The 24,913-nt window shown below is 43.2% G+C and overlaps 1 protein-coding gene across 1 annotated transcript in view; it reads left to right on the top strand.

Moving 5' to 3' along the window:
* The first annotated feature begins 7,264 nt into the window (after positions 1–7,264).
* The window catches only part of LOC111261540 (uncharacterized), a 50,300-nt gene continuing 32,651 nt past the window's right edge, over positions 7,265–24,913 (top strand). Inside the window, exons 1-3 of the mRNA XM_022835122.2 lie at positions 7,265–10,045; positions 21,708–22,385; positions 22,699–22,860. Of these exons, the coding sequence (XP_022690857.1) occupies positions 22,746–22,860 (115 nt within the window). The 5' untranslated portion in view covers positions 7,265–10,045; positions 21,708–22,385; positions 22,699–22,745. The remainder of the gene's footprint in view (positions 10,046–21,707; positions 22,386–22,698; positions 22,861–24,913) is intronic.

Genomic DNA, 24,913 nt, shown 5'->3' on the forward strand with positions numbered 1-24,913 from the left:
TTCGGTGATTTTTTGGTGCTTCTTTGCTTTTGGGCCTACACTATGGGCTTTACTTCGTTGTGAAGGCCACAGATAGAAGTCGAACTCGGGCCATTAAATAGCCAACTGTCTGTACGAACAGAGTGCAATCGATGCTCTGTTGTATTCCCATCGTAGATGTCGCGATTGCTGCTCTTTACCAGGTACTGAGTTAGGCCGCTGCCTAAGTGGCCTCGAATTGAGGCGCCTTCAGTGGAGCGCATCTCAAACTATTTTAGTAAGCAGACTTGAACGAGCCTAAAGCAGCCACATTGTTCGGACGTGATCGAGGCACACGCTGCTATTAGCGTAAGAGCAGACGACTCTCGAACAATTCGCACAAACAGCAATCTCTTCAGAATCAACTTCGTCCCGTTTCTGGCCAGGCCCGAGTAATGGTTGTGAATGAAAATATACAGGACAAACGTAGACATCAGATAAGATTGATTAGAGGTGATACAGTCACTTAACGATGGCACGATACGCCCACACAAATCATTAATGTGTATCAATTTATTTGCTAAGATCGATGAACGGCTGCTGGAAGGGAATTTACTTCCATCCGTATCAGCGAATAGCGAGAAGTTAGTCAGGCTGTTAGTGAAGAGTAACTGTGAACACACGCCCATACAATTTTTTTCAGCGAACTCTTCAAATTATCTCTCAGTAAGGAAGACTGCATTGTAGCTGAGTATGAAACACGCATACGTTGAAGCTTATGCGCGTGTAGGAGTTCTTATGCAGTTTACGAAGCCGCATAAAGCAGAAAGTAACCAGATTCTCTGGAAATAAAAACAGCGTTCATAGATCCGAAACAAACAACAATGAAGTTGGCCTGTTTTTCTAACAGATTATAAATGTAATTATCGTCGAGGCTGGATTGAATAAAAAATGGGGCGTGTTGTACGTCATGTCTGGAAAAGGTCTAATCGTTGGCTAATTCACTAATGATGCGTAATGTAGGGCGCTATCATTATTGTCCATATATGTATCCAAGCAACGATAAATAGACGATAGTGTCTAGAAACCATTCTATAGCTGTTGTATCATCATCAGCTTCTTCAATAGCATCTTCAATAAAGCGGACCCGGTCCAATTTCTCATTGTAGCTGATACACGAATCACGAAGCACGCTTTAATGGCTGTAAGCTCTGTTAAGCACAGTAGTTTCAAGTTAGCGGACAATTTGGATTAGTATAGGTTCTGACCTATCCATAAGACTACGATTAGCAAACCGAGACTACCATGTAATCGTCGATTCGTGAATCGCTGGTAAACGAATAGCATCGATAACGACTGTTATACAGGACACGGATACATAAAATCTATCGCAAATGCGCGTAAATTCATGAAGAGCTAAAACGAACCCGTACGGTCGTGGCAATATTGATACTGCTTTCCACAACCTTACCGTACGTCCACATCGAAGCTGGCAAGCCATCCGCCCGCCTGCACTTATACTAATCACTGTGGGGTAGCACTCAGTAACTCAGATATCCTCAGTCTTCGTTTTCTGCTTCGTTGTTGTTATTCCTATCATTGTCGTCGCCTTTAACACTTGATAGGAAAGCATGCCTTCGCACGTCCCTGTGTTTATAAAAGGGATTTGAACCCAATTGCCGCCATTAACACACCGCCATGCGTTTGCCATGGCACCACCGTCGCTGGGGGCTGTTTGGACACTCAGAACGCGGCAGTATTCGCTTCGGCCGTATCAGAGGATAGACGTAGCGATGGCTGATGCCGGTTCACTTTAGGTGGGCTGCCAGTTCTGGCTGAGTCTCCAGCGTCACGTTGGTATTGCGGTTGTCCGCTATAGCGTGTCCTGATATTGTCCTAGCTATTCAGCGGCGGCGGGCGATCTGAGCAGGAGCGAGCTGCAACCCCGTTCCTGGTTGTCGTCAGCGTTTGAGTCATTCGCGAATGTATCGGGTCGCTGGCTGGTTTTTCCACTTGACACAATCTTTGCGATCGATTCACGGATACACACACAGACGATACACAAGCATAGCTTTTACTTCATAAGGATGACAACACAGTCGGCCCCCAGTGATCCTGAGGTGTAATAGGAAACGGGAAAGAGGAGCGGTTTGTTGTGACACGGGGGTTCGGGGATTGGTTGGCAGACCAACGGTATAGTGCAGCAAGAGTGGTGCTTGAACACCGAGCGCCGAGCAAAATCAGAGGTGACCTGTTATAGCAATGATTTCATTTCGGCACCTCATGAAGAGAAATACTTCTAGCTGCCGCCGAACTGGCAGAAGAACAGCTTACCATTGAACTGGCAAAGCGGACTTTGAGCTGTTCATCAAACTCCGCACACAAACTTCCCCAATAGCAGCAACCCCCTAGGAACCCGGCCATATTCGTCAATTGGGTGTTCGTCGTTTGGCCATTGTCGAAAGTGAGAGGAAAGACTGGCTTGAGTTCGACACGAAGTGGCCACAATCTAGCTAAAACGCCAACATCTTTTGTTTCCCCATACGATGCACGCCCCAATTTCCGAACACAGCTGTGTGCAAGGCAATGTTTATGCTTTTCAACACGAAATAGCATTTAGGAAAATTGGAGTTTTAAACACTATTTTTTCAAATTATAGTACTATTATTATTATTATTATAATTACCGATACCGGATCTCGTATGCATATTCAGTATTTTTAACAGTAGCGAAGTTGGCAACCATTTCTTGCTAGTTGGATGAATTTGTAATAGACTTTTACCCGAATGAACGGATAATTCTACTGTGGAACATGACAAATGTTTCGGGTTTGCGTCCGGTTTCTTCAGACGCTCCGAGATATTACCGAAGAACATCTATATCTTTGCGTAATTGCATTTGGCCCAGTGTGCAATAAAGTAGTGCAGCAACAAATGAAGGTCGTAGAAAATTCGCCTCGTTTACGCGTCTTCTTCGGCCACCGTTGCCGTCGCCGATTCTCTTAGCCGTCAACAACAACGTCGACAATGAAAAGAACAAACATAGCAGAGTTAAAACCAGACGCTGTCTATGATCTCTATCGTGCCATAGGCATAAGGCTGTGCGGCCTGAAACGCAGTGGGGTGGCTCAGCAAAGGATGAGAGATCATCTGCTGCGGCGGGGGGCAGGGGGCGGGGAACAATCTATAATCATTGGTGAAGCTCGAGCCTGCGAGCTCTCGCTTGAGCTGCACATTGACGAGCGCAATTATCAGACTCTTTAGCCAAATTTGCTAGTTGTTTCAAGAAATCACTGCATTGTGCGCTGTCTTGGAACCCCCCAGGGATTTCATGTCAAATTCCCGCTGAGAGTCATCTATAAGGGAAAGTACGGCAGTCCTGGTACATATGATTGTTACATACGATTAGTCGTTAATTGCAAGATGCTTCCTACTGTTGTAACTAAATAGGCATAGAAAGTAAAAAGTACAAAAATAAGAACTAAAAGTAAATAGAGTTGTTGCCCCATTAATGCAATTTTACTATGTCGACAGTTGTGCGCGGAATGGGGATTATCCAGATTGGGTTTTGTAATTAAAAAGTCCATTTTTGGTAGCTTCGTCTTGTCGACTAGCTTCAACTAATATCACTTCTTAGTTATGGGCAATGGGTTCTAAAATATACTATTCTTGAGAGTACACGGTATGTGTAGAAGACCGTTTGTCGAAGCGTGGTAAGCGGCGATTTGTATGCCGGGTTCGAGCGCAAGGGACGCTTTTCCCAAAAGGATTAGGCATCATCTTTTTTCAATGATCTCGCTGCTTTTATCTCAGATTCATTGGATTGTATTTCTCTTGCCTCCTGGCATATACGCCCCTCTTGACAACAGTCAAATACATAAGATTTCTTGTAAGATTGTTCGGTTAAAAGATAGACTACTTTTTTAGCTAGCGATAGCGTACTTCTAAAGAAAATGCTCTCGTCACTGTGACGTGACGCCAGAAGCATTAAGGTACCTGCTTCCCTTTCCGAAATACTGTCCTAAAAGGGAGATGTGTATAAGTTTGAAATCTGCTTTTATTAGTATATGATTTGTGAATGTCTACATGGCACTGGCTAAACCGGCGGTTTATTTACAATGAACATCGAACGGGATCATTACCGCGATACGAAATCTACTCATTATGTATCCATAGCCAACTGTGCTATTTCAAGAAAACTTTACGGAAGTTCCTAGTTCAAAATTTTATTCAGACAAATCTCTGATCGAACGGAAAATCTAACTGAGACAATTATCAAACGTACAGAGATTTATTCGCTTTGAAAGCAGGATATCTTTAGGACCGAAATGCTCAGCCAGTGTTTGACATTTATAGGCACCTTTATGGAATTATACATTCGGTTCTATTGGTCGAGCTGACGGAGTATCATTCCGTTTCTTTTGTCAATGCATGCTAAATCTATCATTATGAAGTTACATGCAAGTTATGTGCCAGCACTAGACATTGGCTGTATAGGTAGTTTGCACAACCAAGGAATTGAACTTTCAGCACAAGACATTTCCTGTCTACCCTGCAATTGATATAATAACTGGGACGATAGCAACGAATAAAATAGATTAAAAACTTCATAATATAATAACCCCTTTTATTTATACTCGAATAATAAATAAATACTATCGAGTAACGAATATTGAAACGTTTGCGCACTCCGTTGTGGTAAAAGAAACCTGCCTGAGTTGTATCTGAGCAGTAAAATCTCATATCTAGCGAAATAACGTAGACAGGGCGTATCGTAAATCTATATTCCCGAGATCGAACTGTTTTTTAGAAGGTCTGGATCATTCATATACTTTGATGGCGTTAAATCCAACTAGAAAAGCGAGCACTCCATATGACTTATATACAAGTACGGCATTTACTCGTTATAAAAAAACATACCCCTAATTTCGATACGGTGCATGGCTTAGAAATAGAAAAGTATTGTGAATCGGTAGCAGTCGCTGGTTCGTTTAGCTTGGCTGACAGACCGGCTTAGTTTTAGGTAACTAACAAATAGAGGAAATCTGGGGCCTGTCTCTCGTGCCTTTATATAGCTCTGTATTCGTCACTGCATACAAATACATAGTAATAGTACAAATTTCACCATTGAGTCCCAAATGACGCCACAGAATCTACACATGCATCATTGGAAAAGCTGAGATGGACTCTTCCGTTATGGCTCTTTTAGCAGATGACGAATAGTTTTTCTTCTGGTGCTTATGGCGTTACCCTTCTGTTTTCTGTTGTTGTTGGCAGGTTCTTGCGCTTGATAGGCATTATTTCGTGGGCTCACTTTGCCAGCCGCTGCAGAATTAATGACCGACTGACGGACACTCACTTAAGTTTTTGTTCTTTCGCTTTTTTCTTCAGCTGCTCGTCGTTTCAGCGTTTGTCCTCAATTGCGCGCTGCGTTTTTTCATTTGGCGTCTTCTTCCAGCCACGGCAGTTTTCTACGGCGGCAGAAGAACCAGATAGGCTATCACCGTTGTTTCTACTTCTCCAACCTTCATCACCGCCATCTTGAGCGTTCTACAACAGCTATCAGCCAACGCGACGGATCGACATCACTTTTCGTTTATGTGGCCCCGCCTCCTTCTGGGCGGCACCACCCTATTGCCTTTGATGGCGCTCCAATCGATTCCCTGCAGCTTCCCGCGGCTGCAACCGTCCCTTAGGTCCGCCCCATCTCACCCTCGCGGCGGCGAGTGGTCGCGCGTCGGTAGAGGCTCGCGCCGCTAGACGTCGGGTTGGCCGTCGGTTCTCGCTCTCTGTGGATTTGTGTGCGCCGAGTGGCTACAGCCGATATGCGGTGCTATCAACGACCGCCGCGTCGGTGCGTTTGTGTGTGTGCGCGTATCGAAGACCAACGACATTGAAGTAACCTCGGTTTGTTGCTGCTGCTACCACCGCCGCCGCCGCCGCCGCCGCCGACGCCGCTACAGCCGCTGCATAGCCAGCATCGTAACAGCATACGCCGCTAGCGCGTCGTCCATACGACGGTCCCGCCGTCTACAGCACATGTGCGTTCCCTGTGCGTCAAAGCTGCCCGTGTGAGAGTGGCTGTGTAAAGTCGTCGTGGCCTGTGTGTTTCGAGGGGAGACTGCGGTTCTACTGTGCGTCTGAGGAAGTAAATGAAGTAACGGCAAGCGACGCCTAAACCCGAGAGGCTCAGGCTTCGTTGGTGTTTGCTGCGTTAGGCTCTGCCTGCCAATGTACAGCCAATCCGGCCAAAAGTAGCTACGAAGCTGTCGTTTCGTTTCAACGGGCAATAGCAGTAGTAGAACGACGAAAGCAAAAAACGCATGGGGGTTGAGTGCTGGCTAACAGACAGGCTCCCCCGACACGGTGGCCCGAAGAACTTATAGCTAAGAGCCGAGAGCTAACAACCCTGGAGCACAGCTCTCTCCCCGGTTTTACACCACCAACAAACAACAGGCGGCTGCCGCTGTGGACTTACTGCTTGAGGCCTGCGCTCTGAGCCGGCGGCCAGACACCAACGATTGGCCGGCGCAGGCCCAACTGCCCCGAACTTCTGGCGACCACAGTGAAAGACATACACAACTCATATGTCCTACATCTTCAGCACTCAGAAACTCTGAAGCATTTGGGTCTTTGCCAGGCTTCTTCCCCCTTGAATCGCTGCCGCCCTTACGGGTAGTAGCTAAGCGTTTGGCAGGCTTTTCCATCCAATACCATACATCCTCTGGCAGCCGTAGTGGCTCTTTGAGCCCCCACAGCCCTTTTTCCCTTTTCTCCACTAACAAGGGCGACCAGGCTTTCATACGAGTTAGGTCGTGCTGTTTTCCCTGTTGTCGGTTCTGCCTACCCCATCAGTTCTTTCCCGTTTGGCCTTTCCCCAACGGGTGGATTCGATTGTGCTGCCTAGTCCTAGGCTAGGCCTGCTGTTCCGTCGTCTCGGAGGCCTGTCGGTCTTGTATCGTTTCTCAACTCGACGGCTGTTCACAACGCCGGCCATCGTCATAGTCGCAGCGGGCGTACATTGCTGCTATATGCACCCGGTTACTCAGGCCCCGAGTTTCGCACGGCCTCGACAAGAAGAGGCGCGAGAGAGGCGTCCCGTACAAAGCGACACAGGCCGACATTACAGCGAGGAACCACCAGCCTTAGCGACGAATGCGATAACGATGAGAGCTTCCAACAACTGTAGATTGGTCCTGCCGCTACAGCATTGCGGCTCGATAGCTTGTGTAGTTGCTCTGCTATATCGGCGCTAAGACAGATCGCACAATACCGTTTCAGTTTAGCCGTTACTCTTAGTCCCTAGGCATACGGGACGTTTCTAGACCGCCCACGTTATACTCCAACTGCATAGACCTCTAGAAAACAAACCAAGAACAAAGCCAGATCGACCGTGCAACGCGAACATCAACTGGTAGCCTGGTAGTAAACGCGTTGTGCGCGCAAACCATCCGCTCCGATCTGTTTCACTTTTCCCAGTGTTCTCCCGCCAGTATTTCTGTGCGTATTTTGCCGCTACGGCGTTCTCGTAGCTTTGACAATCGTGTGGCGCTGGCTGGCTGGCTGGCTGGCTGGCTGGCTGGCTAAGTTTTTGCGTGTGTGCTTATTTGTGTGTATCTGTTTATTTACCGTTGGTCCGTGTGTTCCTTGCCTGGGTATGTCTGAATGTGTAAGCCTTGACCCTCCGGAGTGTTGATGCTGCTAGCACCAGACAATCAACCAGCGAAGCAAACAGGCGCCCTGTTCTCGGCTGATACTGCTTTTGCTTTACTTTGTCAGAAGGCAGCAGCAGCAGCAGCAGCAGCAGCAGTACGGGGCCACATCACCATCGAGAATCGGCGTCTCGCACAAGATACTACTATCAGAATTAACGGCGCCGCCGAAGCTGGTCGGCAGCCGCAGTAGCTACGGCGCGGCCGCCCGCCCGCCAGCAGCGAACGCGAACATCATCACCATTATCAGCGACGAGCCCCAAACGACAGCAGCTGCCAAACGCAGCAGCGGCGGGCGCTAGCAGGAGCACCAAACCGACAAAGTGGCAGCAGCAGTAGCAGCAGCAGCAGCAGCAGCTCTGGCCAGCTCGTGTTTCTCCGTTCGTCCGCGGCTCGTTGCTGTCCTGTGACTACGCCGACTGGCTTCATCCCTTTCTTCAACGACGGCAGTGAGCGTCCGTTGGTTCAGCCCAGCGAGCAGCGACTGAGTCAGCGGACGAACGATCCCCGCAAGCGGATGGTTGCATTGGAGCACCACTGAGTTGTTGTTCGTTCCACAGCACTAACAGCCGCTGACGACTGCTCGTAACGCTGGCTGTAAGGGACTATAGCGGTACAGACAGCTTCTAGCGATATATATTAGTCAAACTACTTAGCTCAATAGTGGAGAGGAGGAGAACAACTGGAACAAAGAACAGAGGCGAAAGTCAGGGTATCGCCGGTACCCTACGAAGAACCGCATGTAGGACAACAAAAACAGGACAGCAAACCGGCAGGCCGAATCGACGCACCGCTTCATTACCAGATCGATCTCTTGCTTGTCCGATCGGTTCCAGCAACTGCATTGTGCTCTGTGGGCCTCTGTAAGTATTTATGTGCGGGTGTCGCTTTTCGGTAAGCGAAACAAAGTGGACGAAACGGCAACAAGAAAAAAATTTCATTATGGCTAAAAACAAAGATTTTACAAGTTACAGAAGGTAAAGTTCTTCGGCTTGTTGTTTATGCAGAAGTTACGAAAAAAAAAAAACGTGAGGTTACGCCAGTACATCGCCATTACTCTGGCCGTTCGGCAGATATGAAGTGCACGCGGTTCATCTGTCCATCAGAGTTAGTTTAGCGCAGGAGGAACGGTGATCCATGTCTTCTCCGCTTTTACCATCGTCAAGCTGCGAGATGCCATTTTAATACATCGTGAACAAGATTATAACAGTAATCAGCCAGAGCGAACGAGCACGAAATCGACTTGCTTGTGAATAATGCAAGAATCTGCAAAGAAAACGGTCGTCCCAACCACTCAGATCTACCGCGCAAACAAAAAGCGTCGTAAGAATTAGCTATCATCGCCCTGTGGGCCACCGTTGAGCCGAGGAAACGTCGGACGCGCTCGTTCCTGGATTGACTGTGATACTGAGGATATGTAGGATGAAAGATAGGTCGTATCGTAGGTATATCATCTCAGTGGTGTGCGCCAACTCCACGTAATTCAGGCCTAGTGGACGTCAGCAGGATAGCGAGCGCGACCTTTCTGCGGCTTCCCGTAGTCAAAGTGAATAGGTGTCTTCGTTTCTGTTTTTGTTGGTGGTTCGCCGCAGATGTTCAAGCACTCGGAACGGCCCGTGGGCAAAAATGGGCAGTGTTCAATGTGAAAGATGAATATGTCGGCAGGCCATCATCAATAAGTATGTTGTTTGTTGCAATGTGCGTGGTATCGTGTGCATGTTACGCCATGCGCAGATGCGCTCAACTTTGCGTAAAAGCTTCATATCGGTGCGCGTCGTCTCGAGGGAAAAAGAAATCATCAAATGATCTTGTGCTCCCGAGTGTCTCTATTATCATCTTCTGTGCCTCTATAATTGCGTAGGTGGCAGAAAAAAAGCTTCCGAAGTGATCTGCTGCAGTGAAAATAAATTTTTCATCATCAAATATAATTTTGTTATCTAGCTTCTAGTGCCTCGATTACCAATTCATCAAGAATGGATATAAATGACTCTAAATAGATTGTGCGCTTGGTATCTCCTGTTCGTGCACTTCCCTCAGTACGTATCTACTCTATTATAGAATTGAGCACCATCGATTCTGTGACTCTGCTATGTGTATGATGATTTAAAAATAGCAGCTATGAGCCTTGGGGATCGTTTCCAGTTGAAACCAGTTCTCTGAAAGTATGAAAATTGCTGAAATAAAGTGAGGTTCTCAAGCAAGTGCGTGCAATGGTTGTCTATATCGTGTGCACAGTATGCGCCCCGTGCAGTTGAGCTGGATAACAAACAGTTAGTAATAATAATAATAGTAATTATAACATTGATAAACGGACTGGGCCCTCAGAAAACCCTCGGCTTATAGTCAAAGCAAGGGCTCAACTCTAGCACGTAAAGGGTAAGAGCTCATGTCGCATACACCAACTTACAATTGATATACTAGTATACATACGATATATTCTACGAACAATCTCACGTGTTACTGGGCTTGACCACCCAGAGTTGAAGTCCCAACAATCTCCACCCCCTAGCTTATGCGGCTTGAATCTCATTTGGGTCATAAGCATCATCCTATTACAAAATCGTTGAATATGCTGATAGTAAATAGGTTCGTATGCTAAATTTTTATAGAACTTCAAAGTCAAGCTATGCCTTCTGAGTTTATGATCGTCGTCGAGCTACTTTTAACTGAAGCACTTGTAGCGGGCAAATTGTGGACAATTGCAAATCTTACTTCGTTAAACATGTGACAGGTCTGCATATAAGAACTAACTCCAGGAAGTCAAACAAGGAGGAACCAAAAGGGGTCAAACGACAAGATCGCAACATTATATACGTGTCCGTCTTTCTCCCAGAAACGAAGGAGACCTGATACACTTTTAGAAAAGGAAAACAATTGAAGTCGAAGGTGAAGTTTGTGCTCTCAGCGTCATCGAGTTTGAGCTCTGACGAACCATAGTAAATGCCAGTTACTGCGCTGAGCAACGAAACAAATGTTATAATCTTTTGCGCTGTTAGATAATGAAATCCGGAAAGCTAATTTCTCTTTGAAATTGGACGGTACGCTAATGAAATAGGTCAAAAAGTTCAGGTTCTGAAGCCGCATGGTACATATAAATATCCCGTAAAAATCCATAAATAAAAGACACCTTTCGGTAATGACAGTCAATGACTACTGACGAGCTCTATATAGCGATCTCTGAAGGTCTGCAAATTTTCCTTTTCAAGGAGCCGTTTCGGATTTCGATTGTCGACTCTAGTGTAACCAACCTCGTGTTGCAAGTTGGTTCCATTAGCTTAGCAACAACAATCATTTGGTCGCGTTGTCTCGCTAATGTTACCCTATGGGTCAGACACTTATAAAAAGGATACACATGTTCTCTGATTATAATTACTCCACCAAATAATTGATGACCCATATATTATGCCATAGGTCGCTCTAGTCAGTACTCAACCAGAGACGCGTAGGTCTGTGTCGCTGCGAGAGCAGACCATATATCTGGCCAGAGCTGTGTAGGCTCAATGCGGCCACGTTATGTGTGCTTAACTGTGATAATAGGAATTCTTCCTGGCGGAAAACGAAGACGTAAGTAATTCTCTTAAAATAGCTTATTCGGCTTACCTAGAAAGCCCTTGGGAGCGAACTACTCTTATAGCCGTTCTATCGAATGCATAATTTCATAATTATGCAAAAGGGCAGCAATTACGATCTGGCTAGCTCAGGAAAAGTACAATAATTTACTCGAAATATAAGCATAGTTTTCATTTACGGAGTACGAACTTCGTCTATTGAGAATGTCAGGTACTTCTACCGAGTGCGTGTCTGCACGGACCATCAAGTTACGAACGTAATTTGAGCGATGTTTCGTTCTGGGCACGTAACAAAATACCTATCGTATTCGGCCTTTTAGCAATCTTTGCAAAAATTACTGGGCTGGAATACGTCTCCACTTACTTACACGATTTAATAACTTAGACAAGATACAGCTGTTTTTTTGCACCATAACTTGCTATTTTGAAGTGATGATATAAAAGAGGACATGCCTACAATCGAATTGTGTTGAATAATACTGTGGTTCGAATCCGCCCTGTTGCATAAAATCCATAGCGAAAACTTAGTGAACAGAAGACAGGTTAGTGCGTCGCAGCTATTCCCGGTAGAAGTGGTAAGCACGTATTCTTTAGATGGCAACACCAAGTGCCACCAAATCTTGAACCTGGAGATCGCAAACGGAGCATTATACAGATAGCCAATATTCATTGTGGGAATTCAGCCTAAAAAAAAAAAGGCAAATAAGAACAAGAGACGTTTACATTAAATAAGTACAGCACTGTCAATGCGTTCATTATTTACGAGGCAAACTTCCAAATGCTGTTCTATGTCATGTCTATTTTCTGTGTACCATGGATTGCGGGTCGTAAACCGCTATACAATTTTTTCACGCAGTGATAAAAGTATAACGGTTGCATCTGTTTTCTCCCGCTTATCTTCTTTAGACAGCGATTTTGGTGCAAAAGATTTACCGGTATTTTTACAAAATTCAATAGTTAGGCTTAAGTTATTTCAAAAAGCAAAATTTCTGGGCCTGAACAGACGTTGCATTAAAGAAAATCGATCGTTATTGTTATTCCTATCGCATCATTTACACCACGTGCAATAAATAATGTGTTTTTTGTTTTTTTTTTTTAATGCAATCCACTGTCGAGGGAAAAGCGTTTATTGCATCAGCGTCCACCCAAGTTAGCTTTGTCAGCGTGTTCTAAAATATCATGCTAAATAAATAGGCGAGGCCGGAATCTATTTCATTCAAAGGAAGGTTCTTATCCGTAATCATGTATGTAAAAACGTTTGTTCTATTGATATAAAGCTCCTATGAAGGCCATTGTCGTCGTTAAGATCAAGGCGGTAGCTTCATTTTAGAATTGAACATTCGAACATTTTGTCAGTCGCTAGTTCCCCATCTGAGTTTTCCAGTAGCTAACAATGGAAATATCTTTCTAAATTTCCAGAAACATATATGCTTCAAACCCTTCACGATAAATTTGTTGATTATAGATTATTGTTTATATGAGTTTTTAACTTTTTTTTTTATGTAGAGCTATTACCGACCATTTCAATGCTATTTTTCTTAGTCAGTTTAGGTTCAAGCTTTTCAAACGTGATCGACTTCCAGCTGTTTGAGCATTATTCATTTCTAACAGGGATACAATATTCTTGGAAACCATTTCTTACGAAAAATCGCCTGGAAAATTTGAAATGAAAGACAAAAGATAGCTTGATTCAACATAAGGTGCAAGTTGAACAGCTATATACATATATATATATATATATATATATATATATATATATATATATATACATACATATATAACGTTTCTGAATGGAGCAGTAAGCATGCTTTTCTAAACAACACAAGTACAAAAAACAACAAGAGGTACCAAATGTACAGCTTGTTCTCAGCTTTGTAAGAAATCTGAGTGTTCCCGCCGTTGGCCTCCTCCAGATTTCCTAGCAGTCGCGCTTAATTAGAGTAAGACAATTCTTTCCTCCACCTCGAAAATAATAGTTATCTCCATATTTAAATATCGACGGCTTTTTATTATTGTTATTAAAACGGTACAAATTTAATTAAAAATATGCGCAATGGGAAGGTGTGATGGTTTTCGAAAAAATTAGGCGAGCACTTAAAGCTAGTCAATACAGAACGCCTGATCAGTTTTCGAAAATCAGCGAACATCAGCTTAGGAACTAACCTTTGGCCTCACGGTTACTAATTCAACGGTTCCGAACAGACCATCCAAATGTGTAAACAAAGCAAATGTTTAAGACCAGATAAAACATGCCGCCTTTGACGTAAGTGGTGTGCCAGGACTTCACTGAGATAATCATACACTTCCACGAATGCTCTCTATTCCACTTAACGATCATTTGAATCCACGTGTCCCTAGGCATAGAGTACCTGAGACGGTTTCAAGGCGGAGTACGTCATGTGCCAATACGAGATACGGAAACGACGGGCGCGGTACCCACTGCTCCTTTCTGAACAGACTCAATTTTGTTCTATTTCTGAATTACTAAGGCAATTGAATCTGAATACTGTGTGGTACGATGTCAGCTCCGATTCGTCGAAGACGACGTTAGCTACCCATGAATTCTACCTTTGCTTCGCTTTGCTTTTCCCCTAATAAACATATATCGAATTTATCTTTCTAGTTCTACGCGTTTCAATAGCTGTTGCGGCCAAGCTGCTTCTATGATTAGGCAAAGCTAAATCAAGACACTAAACAAGATATAGTAGTACACTGTTGTATATAGGCATAGCTATATTTTTATCCGAGGTCGAAGTGGGGAAAAGGACTGTGAGTTTTTCATTTACGGTCACACGCTGAGTAAATCTGCATTGCACAACTTCAACGTTTTCGGTGTTTCGAAACTATATATTAGTAACAAAAAAACAACAATATTGAACATTAAAACTACTATTACATTGTTGCGTCGGGTACTTTTTCGTTTGTGCAGAATAGCTCCATATTGGGGTGACGAGGGATCACGCTGGCACTTGGTGGGACCTAACAGGTGCATCGCACTAACTTGAAGCCTACCTAGGAAAGCTACTACCAGGATCAATTTTACCATAGACAGAAATATATTGATGAGCATTTTTCCCTTAATAGACCACTAATGACTACGTATGACTATGAACCATAACAGAAAACAAGCTAAACCGTGATCGGTGGTTCTTTTGCGCTGCCTGATGAGCTTGACATAATTGCCCCGTACAATTAACATTATACCAAGCGGGTCCAGTTGATCGAAACGCTCGTGATTATTTATGAATTTCACTTTTCTCTCGAGCATTTATTTATGCCCGAATCGTAGATCCCGCAGCGTTTGCTTCTGATAGGGCAAATTCTCTAGGTCCGCGTTTTCCAGGCTTCGTGCACAGTCGCTTCAATGCAGTGTACACCGCAAGGCCCTAGACGCTGGTCGGAACCATTCACGATCGAACTTGAACTTATTTTCGAGTAGACGGAGCCTCGTCCAGTTCTACTGGCGTGCAACTGTTACTGCTTACGACGATTTATCATCGGGGCTATTTATTCAGCAGACCGATCAGTGAAGCTTGTAACAGTATGCAAAACGGCTTCCTTTCAGCCCTTTTCATGCTTACAGAAAATGCCGTAGAACGCTGTCGTGTCATATACAAAGACGTATTGGCAATACGACTCAATTACTACCTGTTAGCACTAGCTTAGCGTACTTTCTTAGAGGTATACGCTATTCTACAAGTGTTAGTTAAAAATGGGCAATACAATTTCTCTGTTCGGGTGCGTGGTCGAAAGAAAGCGGTTACTTGTACGTATATAGAGAGACGCTGACTCCGATCTGGTTGTTATCGCCACTTGCCAAGCCACTAGCGTAGCTCCGGATCTGTCAGAAGTAAAGCGGCAGATTTAATTAAGATTGACGTGATTTAAATCTCTTGTTGAAGTGACGTTGTTACGAAGCGCCTGTACTCAATACCTCTCATGCCCAAACGGCGACAGAACGTGTTCGCCCCGGATTACGGATCGTAAACGAATGATAAATAATCATTGTATTTCAATCGACCTGATTCGACAAATCTATACGACAGAATTTGCTGACGTAAGCATAGCTAAGAGCTCTGATCATAACTGTAAATAGCTGTACAATTGAATACCTTAGTAACGAGGTACGCAAACGTAGAAAAACTTCGATTACGTAGCGTAGACACTAGTTTATTTTACCTCTATTATAAACATATTTAGCGCGAAAAAAAGGTACGACAAAAGAAGGCCAATGTATAATATAGAAACTATTTTTGCACGGTTAAGATTAGCTCCTGTTTGGGATGTAAATGTATTTATGATCATGCGTCAAAGTGCACACGTCATCTTTTCCAAGCTGGCAGATCTTCCTATTTGAAAATCAACCCATGCAACGGATATGTGGGAAGACTATTCACTTGGGTGTTCATTTCAGCTTTTTGTTTGTTTATCTGTACATGCCATGCACACACTGCACATAGGTTACTGCGAGTCGGATTCGGCATACGAAAATGACGCTATAGTCATCACAGTAGCTTCACTGATCAACGTTTTCGCTCGAAAACGAGCTGCCGCAAAGGTCAAATACGGGCACGAAAAAGATCCAGTGCTATCTTTTGCCCCCGCTTCCGGCTCTCGTATCCAGAACGAGGGGCCAAAAGAGCAACATAGGTTTAGCCCAATAGGCCACATGAACGCATCATTGGCAGTGGATTACGTTGTAGATGTTAGGTACCCACCGCACGCTGTTACAGAGTAAAATGTTTCACATCAGAACAGAGATAGAACATCGGTTTATAGACGCAATTGTCAATTAGCCTTTGAGTGAGACCACTATTTCTCTCGTTCGCTCGACCTAATGTAAGGCCTTTGGCGCACACATGACGAAGCAGGCACGCGAAGGACAGTGCGTTTTTTTGACTAATTCTCTTGTTTGTTTTTCACGATGCTAAACTTGAAACTTACGCTAACCACATTGTAAATGTATTCATTAAAAACGTGGGACCCAAAGAGGTTAATCAATTGACAAGACGCGGCGTAGCGTTCGCAGCACCTAGCAGCGTCGAGAATCTTCGAAAGATATTCTAGATATAAATAACTCGTACTTTTACTTTATGTCTATATGTGTAAAGTGGAATAACGTTTCCGTAAATTTTCTATTGCTGCTTTGTCAACTACTCGTGTTCTCTTGAACTAAAAACTTAAGCCTACTGCTTTCGTTTATTTTTTGCGGGTCCAGAATGAACAAATGCAAATACATAAACGCTGGAGGTACGCCGAGAACTAATCACCACACATATATATATATATATGTACATGTATATATATATATATATATATATATATATATATATATATAGTAATTGACTAAAGCTGCAAGCAAATATTTGAATGATTCCAAGTAGTTAAAAAATAAAAAAAAATCATAGAGTAACCATTTGAAGAAGCACAACAATTATTGAGTTTGTCATGTCTGCGCATGTGTGGGGTCCAGAGAATGGTACACCGTTTGATATAAAGCAGTCCTGTCATGGGTATGACTACCCTATGCAGATCGTCAGTCGTTGAGCGTAACTTCAAGACGCCAATAAATTATTGAAGGATGTTATATGCAATTTAGATAAAGTTACCACCAGAGAAAGTGTTTCATTATTTCCCAAACTATGTTATTAAGATATATTGCTTTGCTTATGATAACGTCGTTAAATTTAGACATTTAACTGTTTCAGGATAAGAAACCCTACACTTCGCCACATTATTCATGCAAATCGGGGGGAAAAGTTAATTAAGTTTGCCTAAAGTTAAACAGAAAAGTCTTCGCTCCCGTTCACCTAATCAACAATTTCATAGTCAATTTAACATGCATTTACGCGTGACGCACGAAAGCTTAGATATGCAACACGTTCAAAATGATCAGTCATTCAGCCACCATGTCATTGCTTTATCGAGCTTGCGAGAGAAGGAAACTTCAAACACAAATGCCCCGGCTTTTTTTTTGAGTTCTCTAACCTAAAGTTAATAAGAGATATGAAACAGAACTAGTATAATGATCCTGTGACTAATAATAATCTAAGATAGCATGTACAATAAGAGTGATAGAAACAAACGCTTGTGTTTAGTGAATACGGTTTTGGAGGCCTTAATTTAAAAAGCCAGTTGAGTGCATCGCCACTTACTGTACATTAAAGCCAAATTTCAGTTGTGCATTATCCTCTTTAGCAACTATTCCGTTTATCGACTGGTGTATCATTTAGACTGGAACTTACAAACAGCTACGAAAATGCCAATGCACTTACTTGAAAAATAACACCTCACCGCGTATGGGTTAAATATAGACGCAAACGTCGCGTAACGATGCTCATTGAGGTAGGCGATATGAGAACGAACGCACAAAATCGACAGCTGGGTATTTTTCGTCATAGGAAGCATAATGCATCTAGTCGATGATTGTTTGAGAACTGTCCCCTCGGCATTTGCAGTGTTTAAATGTCAAAATGGGTTGACTACCTGGATGTGATTAATGTACCCTCAAAGATTTTTATCCTCTTGGCGATGGCCTTAAGACTCGATTTATCACTGCGTCAATCTAAAAGATCCACGTCACATAATTTCCGCCATTGACTGTCGATTTTTAAAGACTAACGGGTAAGGTCCACTTGATATGTTTTTCATATAGATTTCAGATTTCGCTGGAACCGGACCTCGATCTACTTGGTCCAAGATGAGACAAAAAGATATTCTGCTAGTTGAAAAGATTCGCCAAATTACTCTAGTTCCTAATCCGATATATTCCCTATAAAACAATAATAAATGCCTATTTAATGCGCATCCTGCGATTTACCGTATCGGAATCATTCTACCGCGCCACTATACAAAGCATGTCCCGTTTTAGCGCGGTCGCCTAGACAGTTAATGTATAACACCAAAACAGCTGGCACACTCATACGTATTTTCGACAGAATGGAAGCCTATGGGAATCGAAAAATATACATGTTCGTATGCAACCACACAACCAACTAAACGTACACATACACGCACGACGCTATGCAATAACGATCTGTAATATGTACCATACGATCTAAATGGGTCTTCACGTGCGGCTACCTCCAGAACTATAGCAGAACCGCTATAGGGTCCCGTACCGTCCTTATCATCGGTGGTTACCGTCACTGCACTATCATTTATATACATATATACTCTTCTTCGTTTCTTATTATCATCGTTACATTTATCTGATCTGATTGCCTTTTTCCGCTCCGGCTTTACCCATTCCTGCCGCCTGCTGCGAATCGTTCCTGCAAAAGAATATTTATGGTCCTATGCGGTATGAGCGCAACTTTGCTCCTAACAGAAGTCGTTTCGTTAGTACACAATAGTACATAGGGTGTCTTGCTTTTGGGCGGCAAAAACATGCGCAGGCCAAATCTCTAGTTCGCTGGCACGACGTACTGTTTGCCAAATCAATGCCCGTCGCAGTAGCTGTGATTTTTTTCGGGTGTATGTTCATGCGGAGAAAGCTTCGTTGGAATAGGCCTGTTCTCACGGACGATAACAAGCCCCAAATAGATAGGTAAAAATGGCGCAGTGCGGAGAAAAATGTACCACAACGAAAACACTTTGAAGACATTGTTTTATGGTTTATAAGAACTAGCCAATCAATATGAGGAGAAGATATGTAAGAACCAGCTGGAAACAGTCGATACTCATCGAATGTCTATGACGATACAAGTACATAATTTTTTATTTCTGGTAGTATGTGAATTTTTTACATACTACCGGGAGTTAGTTTCGTCGGGGAGGACCTAGGCCTTCGTGGTGTCATTAACTATGTACACCGAGAAGTTTGGCCTCTAAAACCCCGACACACGTCAACCCGGAGGCGTTGGGGGGTAAGGACCGAGAGGTCTTTGAATTACACCAGTCTTATCACCCTTAAGCAAATAAACAGATAAAAAGGAATTTCAGGTAGTTCTGCACCGATATCTGTTCCCCTTCTGCATATTTGCCGTTAATTTCATTTTTAGAAGTTAGGTTACATACGCTGTTTTTTTGTACATAATTTTCCAACATAGCATTCACTCACTCGTGTCCAGATCGCCTTTGCTACCATCTTACCGAACACAATAGTTGAAACATTACATTTCTTTTGGATTCCTTCCACACCAGAGAAGCCATGTCTGCTCAGCATTTGCATCGAGTAAAAATTCGGTTGACTTTATTCTTTTCCTGCGCCTTTGATGCAGCCTTTGCCATTTTCGGTTCGAAAAATCTGCGCTTGATCCTTGATGTATATATCGGTGCGTCGACGATCAGACGTGATAAATAATCGTTATGAGGACACGTATACGTGTCCAGCTATGACATATCTACAAATTCCACTGATACTGGCATGTTAGCATATTTTGTTTGTATAAAACGTTTCCAAGTACTTCTGATCGAATCCAAATAACAGATTTATGGTTGGAACAGAACAAAACAAACGCCACGAAGGAGGCGGCTCCTTTTGAGTTTTTTTTTAGCGTCCGCAAATACCCATATTTTTTATGCGCTTTTTTTCTGGCTACCCGAACCGTTTCCTTGTAGAAAGGTCACGAATTCTAGCTTATGGTTAGCGTTTCGAACTAGCTATGTCAGACAGACTGCCGTTTGATGATCCGTTTGTATTTGATGGAAGAGATTCGGAAATCGCGTTCCAGTTTCTCTTTGTGTTTAGCTTGCGCTGGAAAATACTTCCGATTCTATAGCTGGTTTATCTTGTGCCGTATTAAAAGCATTAGTCTTGGCTTATGGCGGCTGTATAAACATACTAAAAGCCAAACACTGCATTAAGGATCACTAAAGTGGCTTATGGTAATTTTAAATTTAACCAGCTTATAGATAGATACCTTCGATTCTTTAATCGAGAAACCTATCTACACCATTGTTACAACTACGTGCAGATATTAACGTGCATCCTAAATAGGCTGGATGCGGAAGAGGTTTGGGTCAGTACTCACCCTACAACCGTGTGAAACCATACATGTATGGATAGAGAACGAAAAATTACGCAACAGAAAAACGAATGACATGATACTGCCATATGTACGAAGTTCCCAATGCTAAGGGTATACGTCAACGTTACGTATGTAATTTAGACATTATAGATAGAGCTTCTGGCTAACGCATATGCGTGATAGCATTTTTTTTTGTATTGTAGTTATTTATTAGATCACATTATAGATTATACAGTCAGATCGGCTGTCGCGCCTTTGAATCCGGCGGAGGACTTCCGCTTAAATCGGACTATATAGCAAATCTGATCTTTTCGTCCGAAACAATAGCGATATAATGATGAAGCAGAATCTGAGTTGCTGTCTAACTACGGTGGAGTAATTATATATATATATATCTGTGTTAAGGGGGCGGCGCGTAATATACCATTCTAGAGGATCGAGATTAAGGCAAAGATCAAGCAAACTGATCTAAGTATACGACGTCCGTATTCATTCTAATGAATTTATAAATATTCTTTATTTTTATGTCGCTTAACGATAGTAAACAACTCGTATTGAAAGAGGGGTATAGAAACATATGCACAACTTGATTCCATTTATACTAAAAGAGATTTAATTGTATCTGATTTTTTTCGCCAAGGAACGCAATTTGTTAGAGGAGTTCAATCGGTCATTTGGGGCCAGACAAGGAAAACTACCGTTCATATTGCACTATTGGTCTTCAAGAAAGAAGTCTCAAGTTCTCTCAAATAGATCATTCATGCCAAAACCGGCTAGTTTACCTAATAGATATTGTTCGACCTCGTAATTCTGCTTGGATAATTTGGTGGTTATGAGCTTATCCGCCCATATCTGTTGCGTAACATGGCCCTATAGTACGTAAAAAAAAAAAAAAAGGAAAACGAAGTGCCCAAAAAATGTTTTATTCTATTGGTACAAAGCCGCGGCCAAGTTCTACCGTAAATGTGTCCTTAAATGTTACGTTATACGCAAGCTATTCCAACTATGGCTTAGTGAGTAGTTACGCATTATTAATGAACACCCTCGACGACGTACGCAGAGATCGTACCTAATTACAATATAATTACTAACTTAATGGAGAACGATGACGCCATTGAGTAAAATGTCATTGTAAGTTGAAACAATATAGAGGGTCCAGTCGTACCAATACCGACCGTGTTGTTAGTGTCAAACAAAACAGAGTCTTTAAATTCCAAATGCAGCAAGTACTAACTAACGTGGACGGCCAGATCACATTCTGGACGGCACGAGCAAACAAAAAAATAACAAATGCATTAACAATAGTTAATTAACATCTGCTTTATTCTATTCGATTAAACGTTGCGTAACAATGAATCGCTTGGCCCCTATGAAACTTCTATATTTTCGACAATTAGCGTAACACACACTAAAAACGTTCATTTCCGTATAATTCCCATATTAACATCACTGTGATTTGGTTTTATTTACTTTGTTACGTTTCATGTTCGGTAACAGGTGGAGCACCATTGGAGATACTCCCTCGTTGCGAAACAACGACAACGGAGCAATCTGGCCAAAGCAACGTCCACTGTCCCGGTCGTCTCTATCTCAAGATTCGTTACGAGGTGGTTCCTGCCAGAGGTACTGGGGGCGCCAATCCAGCCCTTTTCTAGGACAAGGCCATAGAGAAAAGACACGCACAGTCTAAGCGGATTTTTTTCACGCTCAAGGCAGAGAGCCGACCTAGTTTGTTGGCTGGGTTCGTGTTGTTGGACAAAGCTGAGGTTTTACGGGCGGTGAAGATCGTCGACGAACTGCGACAAATTTCGCCACTATCATCAGCAGCTTCCTCTCAATCGACCAGCCCGTACTTTTCCCCTGTCACTGCTTGCACTGTTAGCGACTAGCGGAGTTCCGGTTGTTGCGGTGTGGCAACGTTGGCGGGCGCTTGTGGCTTGGCGGTGCCGCTCGGCGCGCCGTCGCCGGTGCGGGGCAAAACACCTTCGCCCCAGGGGCGGTTGCGGCCCCTTTCGCCGGTGACGTCGGTCGCCAGTGACCGCGATCTTCGAGAGCCACCCCCTCTTGAGCTGCCTCTAACTCTATCGAAAGGTAGCAACACAACTAGCTCTAGCATACACCTGGGGACAACTGGCCCGCACCACAATCAGACTTCATCCGCACTACTGAACGAAGGTAAGGAAGAGAATAAACCGTATACAGATGGAAAGAAAAAATCTCTATTCTGTGGAAAAGCAGTTTTATAGTTAGTCATGGGCAAATGTGTCATTGTGTACTGTAAATCTATGTTCCGCTCGATCGCGATTATCTTTCAATGACAGATGTACTGATAAAAGATGAATAAAATAAGATGTAGGATGACAAGAGCCATACAAAGAATTTAGTCAAGGCTTGACGGTTTCTGATACGCAAGGTTGATAGCATACTCTCTAAAAATATAAATACTCATCGTGTATTGGCAGTAATTGCAGCTGCGCTTCCTTCGCAGGCACGAGTTGTCCCGGTTCGGTAGGTTGTCCTACAGGAGTGGGTGCAATGGCCTATCATTTGAAGAATCCAGCTGCCACAGCCGCTGCCTACAACGGCATCAGTCATCTGACAGGATCAACAGTTGATCTCTTACATTCATCACCGGTGCACGCTTATCCACGTATGTCCATATCCAATACCTACAAACACGAAATTTTGTAACTTCGACTTGACGTACTGCTATTGACCATCATTTAAGATCAGCTGTTCCCTCGGTTTCGAGGCTGGGTCACCTCATGTGACCCCAACTTCAGTAAACACATACGTTGCCACTGCATCATCACACGGACATGTTATAGTTACCTAAATCTAGACTGACACTTCGACAAACAAGCGCACATTTACAGGTAGAGATAGGTTTATGGAAAGGATGGTGAGCAAGTGTAATCAATTGTAATTGAAATAGAACTTAGATCCGCAATTGAATTACGTTAGAAAAATGTCGCAGTCTTTAACAATTAATTAACTTTTCACAAAGCCAAGTCCTTATATACAACTTATATAGCTCATTGTGCTAGCAAATATCTGATATGAGGGAACCGCGAACGTGCGAATCTCGGCATCAAAAACAAGGTTTCGAAAATGAGGTCATTGGGGCCATGGCTCGCAAACCCATTTTTTCATCTCTCTATGGTGGTACATTGACTCCTGATCAATGCTGATTCTCTATACGGAAAATGCCTTGAAATACACTTTTTTGCCACCGTAAAAAGGAAGGTAAACGAAGTGAACGCTGTATAATTATAGCGCGGATTACACCGAGAGATAGCGAAAGCGAAAGAGTTAAATATTCAACTTCGTTATTTAGATAATATGATTACACTATTAAACTATGTAAAATCCTCTTATTAATTTGCTTTTTCTACTTAAGCCGTTTTTACATTCTGCTTGTTTAAACTATATGAATCTCTTACGACAGATACTCATATGGCCCGTCAGTGCATTGTGTGCTCCACTATTATCATCATTGTTTTTACGAATCATAATATTCGCCTGTTACACACGATTAGATATCGTTATCGATCCGCGGGACCATGGTATCAGGATGAGACCCGTTTCTCGTCTTAGCTGCTGCTATCGTCTACAGATGTCATTTCCCAGAAGCAGAAAGCGATAACGACACTGTTCGGCCAATCGAAGCCCGCTTCGATTGCGGTCCGACAGACCGACATGACCAGGATAATCGAAGGCTCGACTGGGCCACAAGACACTCATGTTCACACGCAGGTACATTAGCAAAAATTCATCGAACTAGATTGTTCCTGTGCTGGAAGAAGATTCAAGATAACCAGTTGATATCTGGCTGTTTTGCAGAACCGCGTCGTGCTACGTGCAAACATTGTCCCACCGATTGATGGGATATAAAAGTTGCCAGTCGATCTTTCTTTTGATCTGGCTAAGCCATGATCAGCAGCGGGTTTCGAACCTCGATTGTCACAGCGATCGAACTGACCCCTGACCAATGCCTGTACTCAAAATAGAAAAAGTAAAAGCTATTATATATATAGCGGAAAGTGAGAAGGGTTCGAGTTAAAACACAGAAAAGATCCTTTTCAAACTTGTTATTGGGTTGTTGTAGCATGCTTGCCAGGGACTCTGTAATGTCATAGAGTGGGACCGAGTTAATTTTCTGGTTTGCCTAAATATCTTTCGTCTATTTGTCATCAGTTAATTTATCGTTATTTACCTGTCATCTAGTAATATATCGTATCTAATCGATATCAGTCGAACCGTGCGTTCTTCTGGTTTGCAATAATATGCACACCGCGATTAACTTAATTGATGTCTTCCTAAAACACGATGACGTTGGAGTGAATTGGCGTCTGATGTAATGTCTACCGGCGACGTCAGACGTAAAACTTGAAAAATTTTAAGTGAAGTGAACTGGGAAGCCCGTGACCAGACTTTGGGGCGTGCGTTCCAGTGCGGATCGTCTTTTTATGCGTATTTACGTATTTACGTATTTATCACCATACTCGCACGGTTACTGTAGTGTCGTAATGATATATTCTCTAAGGTAGTCCCTATCACTTATGAATAGAACATATAAAAAGCCATCGCTTCCCCAGAGGCTGGACTTAGCGGCCTCTTTACTGAGACCTACTGTCAACGCTGTGAGCATACTAACTGATCGTTAGTCTTTTGCATAACAGCAGACCTGAAGGCACCGTCAT

Source organism: Varroa jacobsoni, unplaced genomic scaffold (genome assembly GCF_002532875.2).
Source record: "Varroa jacobsoni isolate VJ856 unplaced genomic scaffold, vjacob_1.0 scaffold_566, whole genome shotgun sequence".
Lineage (NCBI taxonomy): Eukaryota > Metazoa > Arthropoda > Arachnida > Mesostigmata > Varroidae > Varroa > Varroa jacobsoni.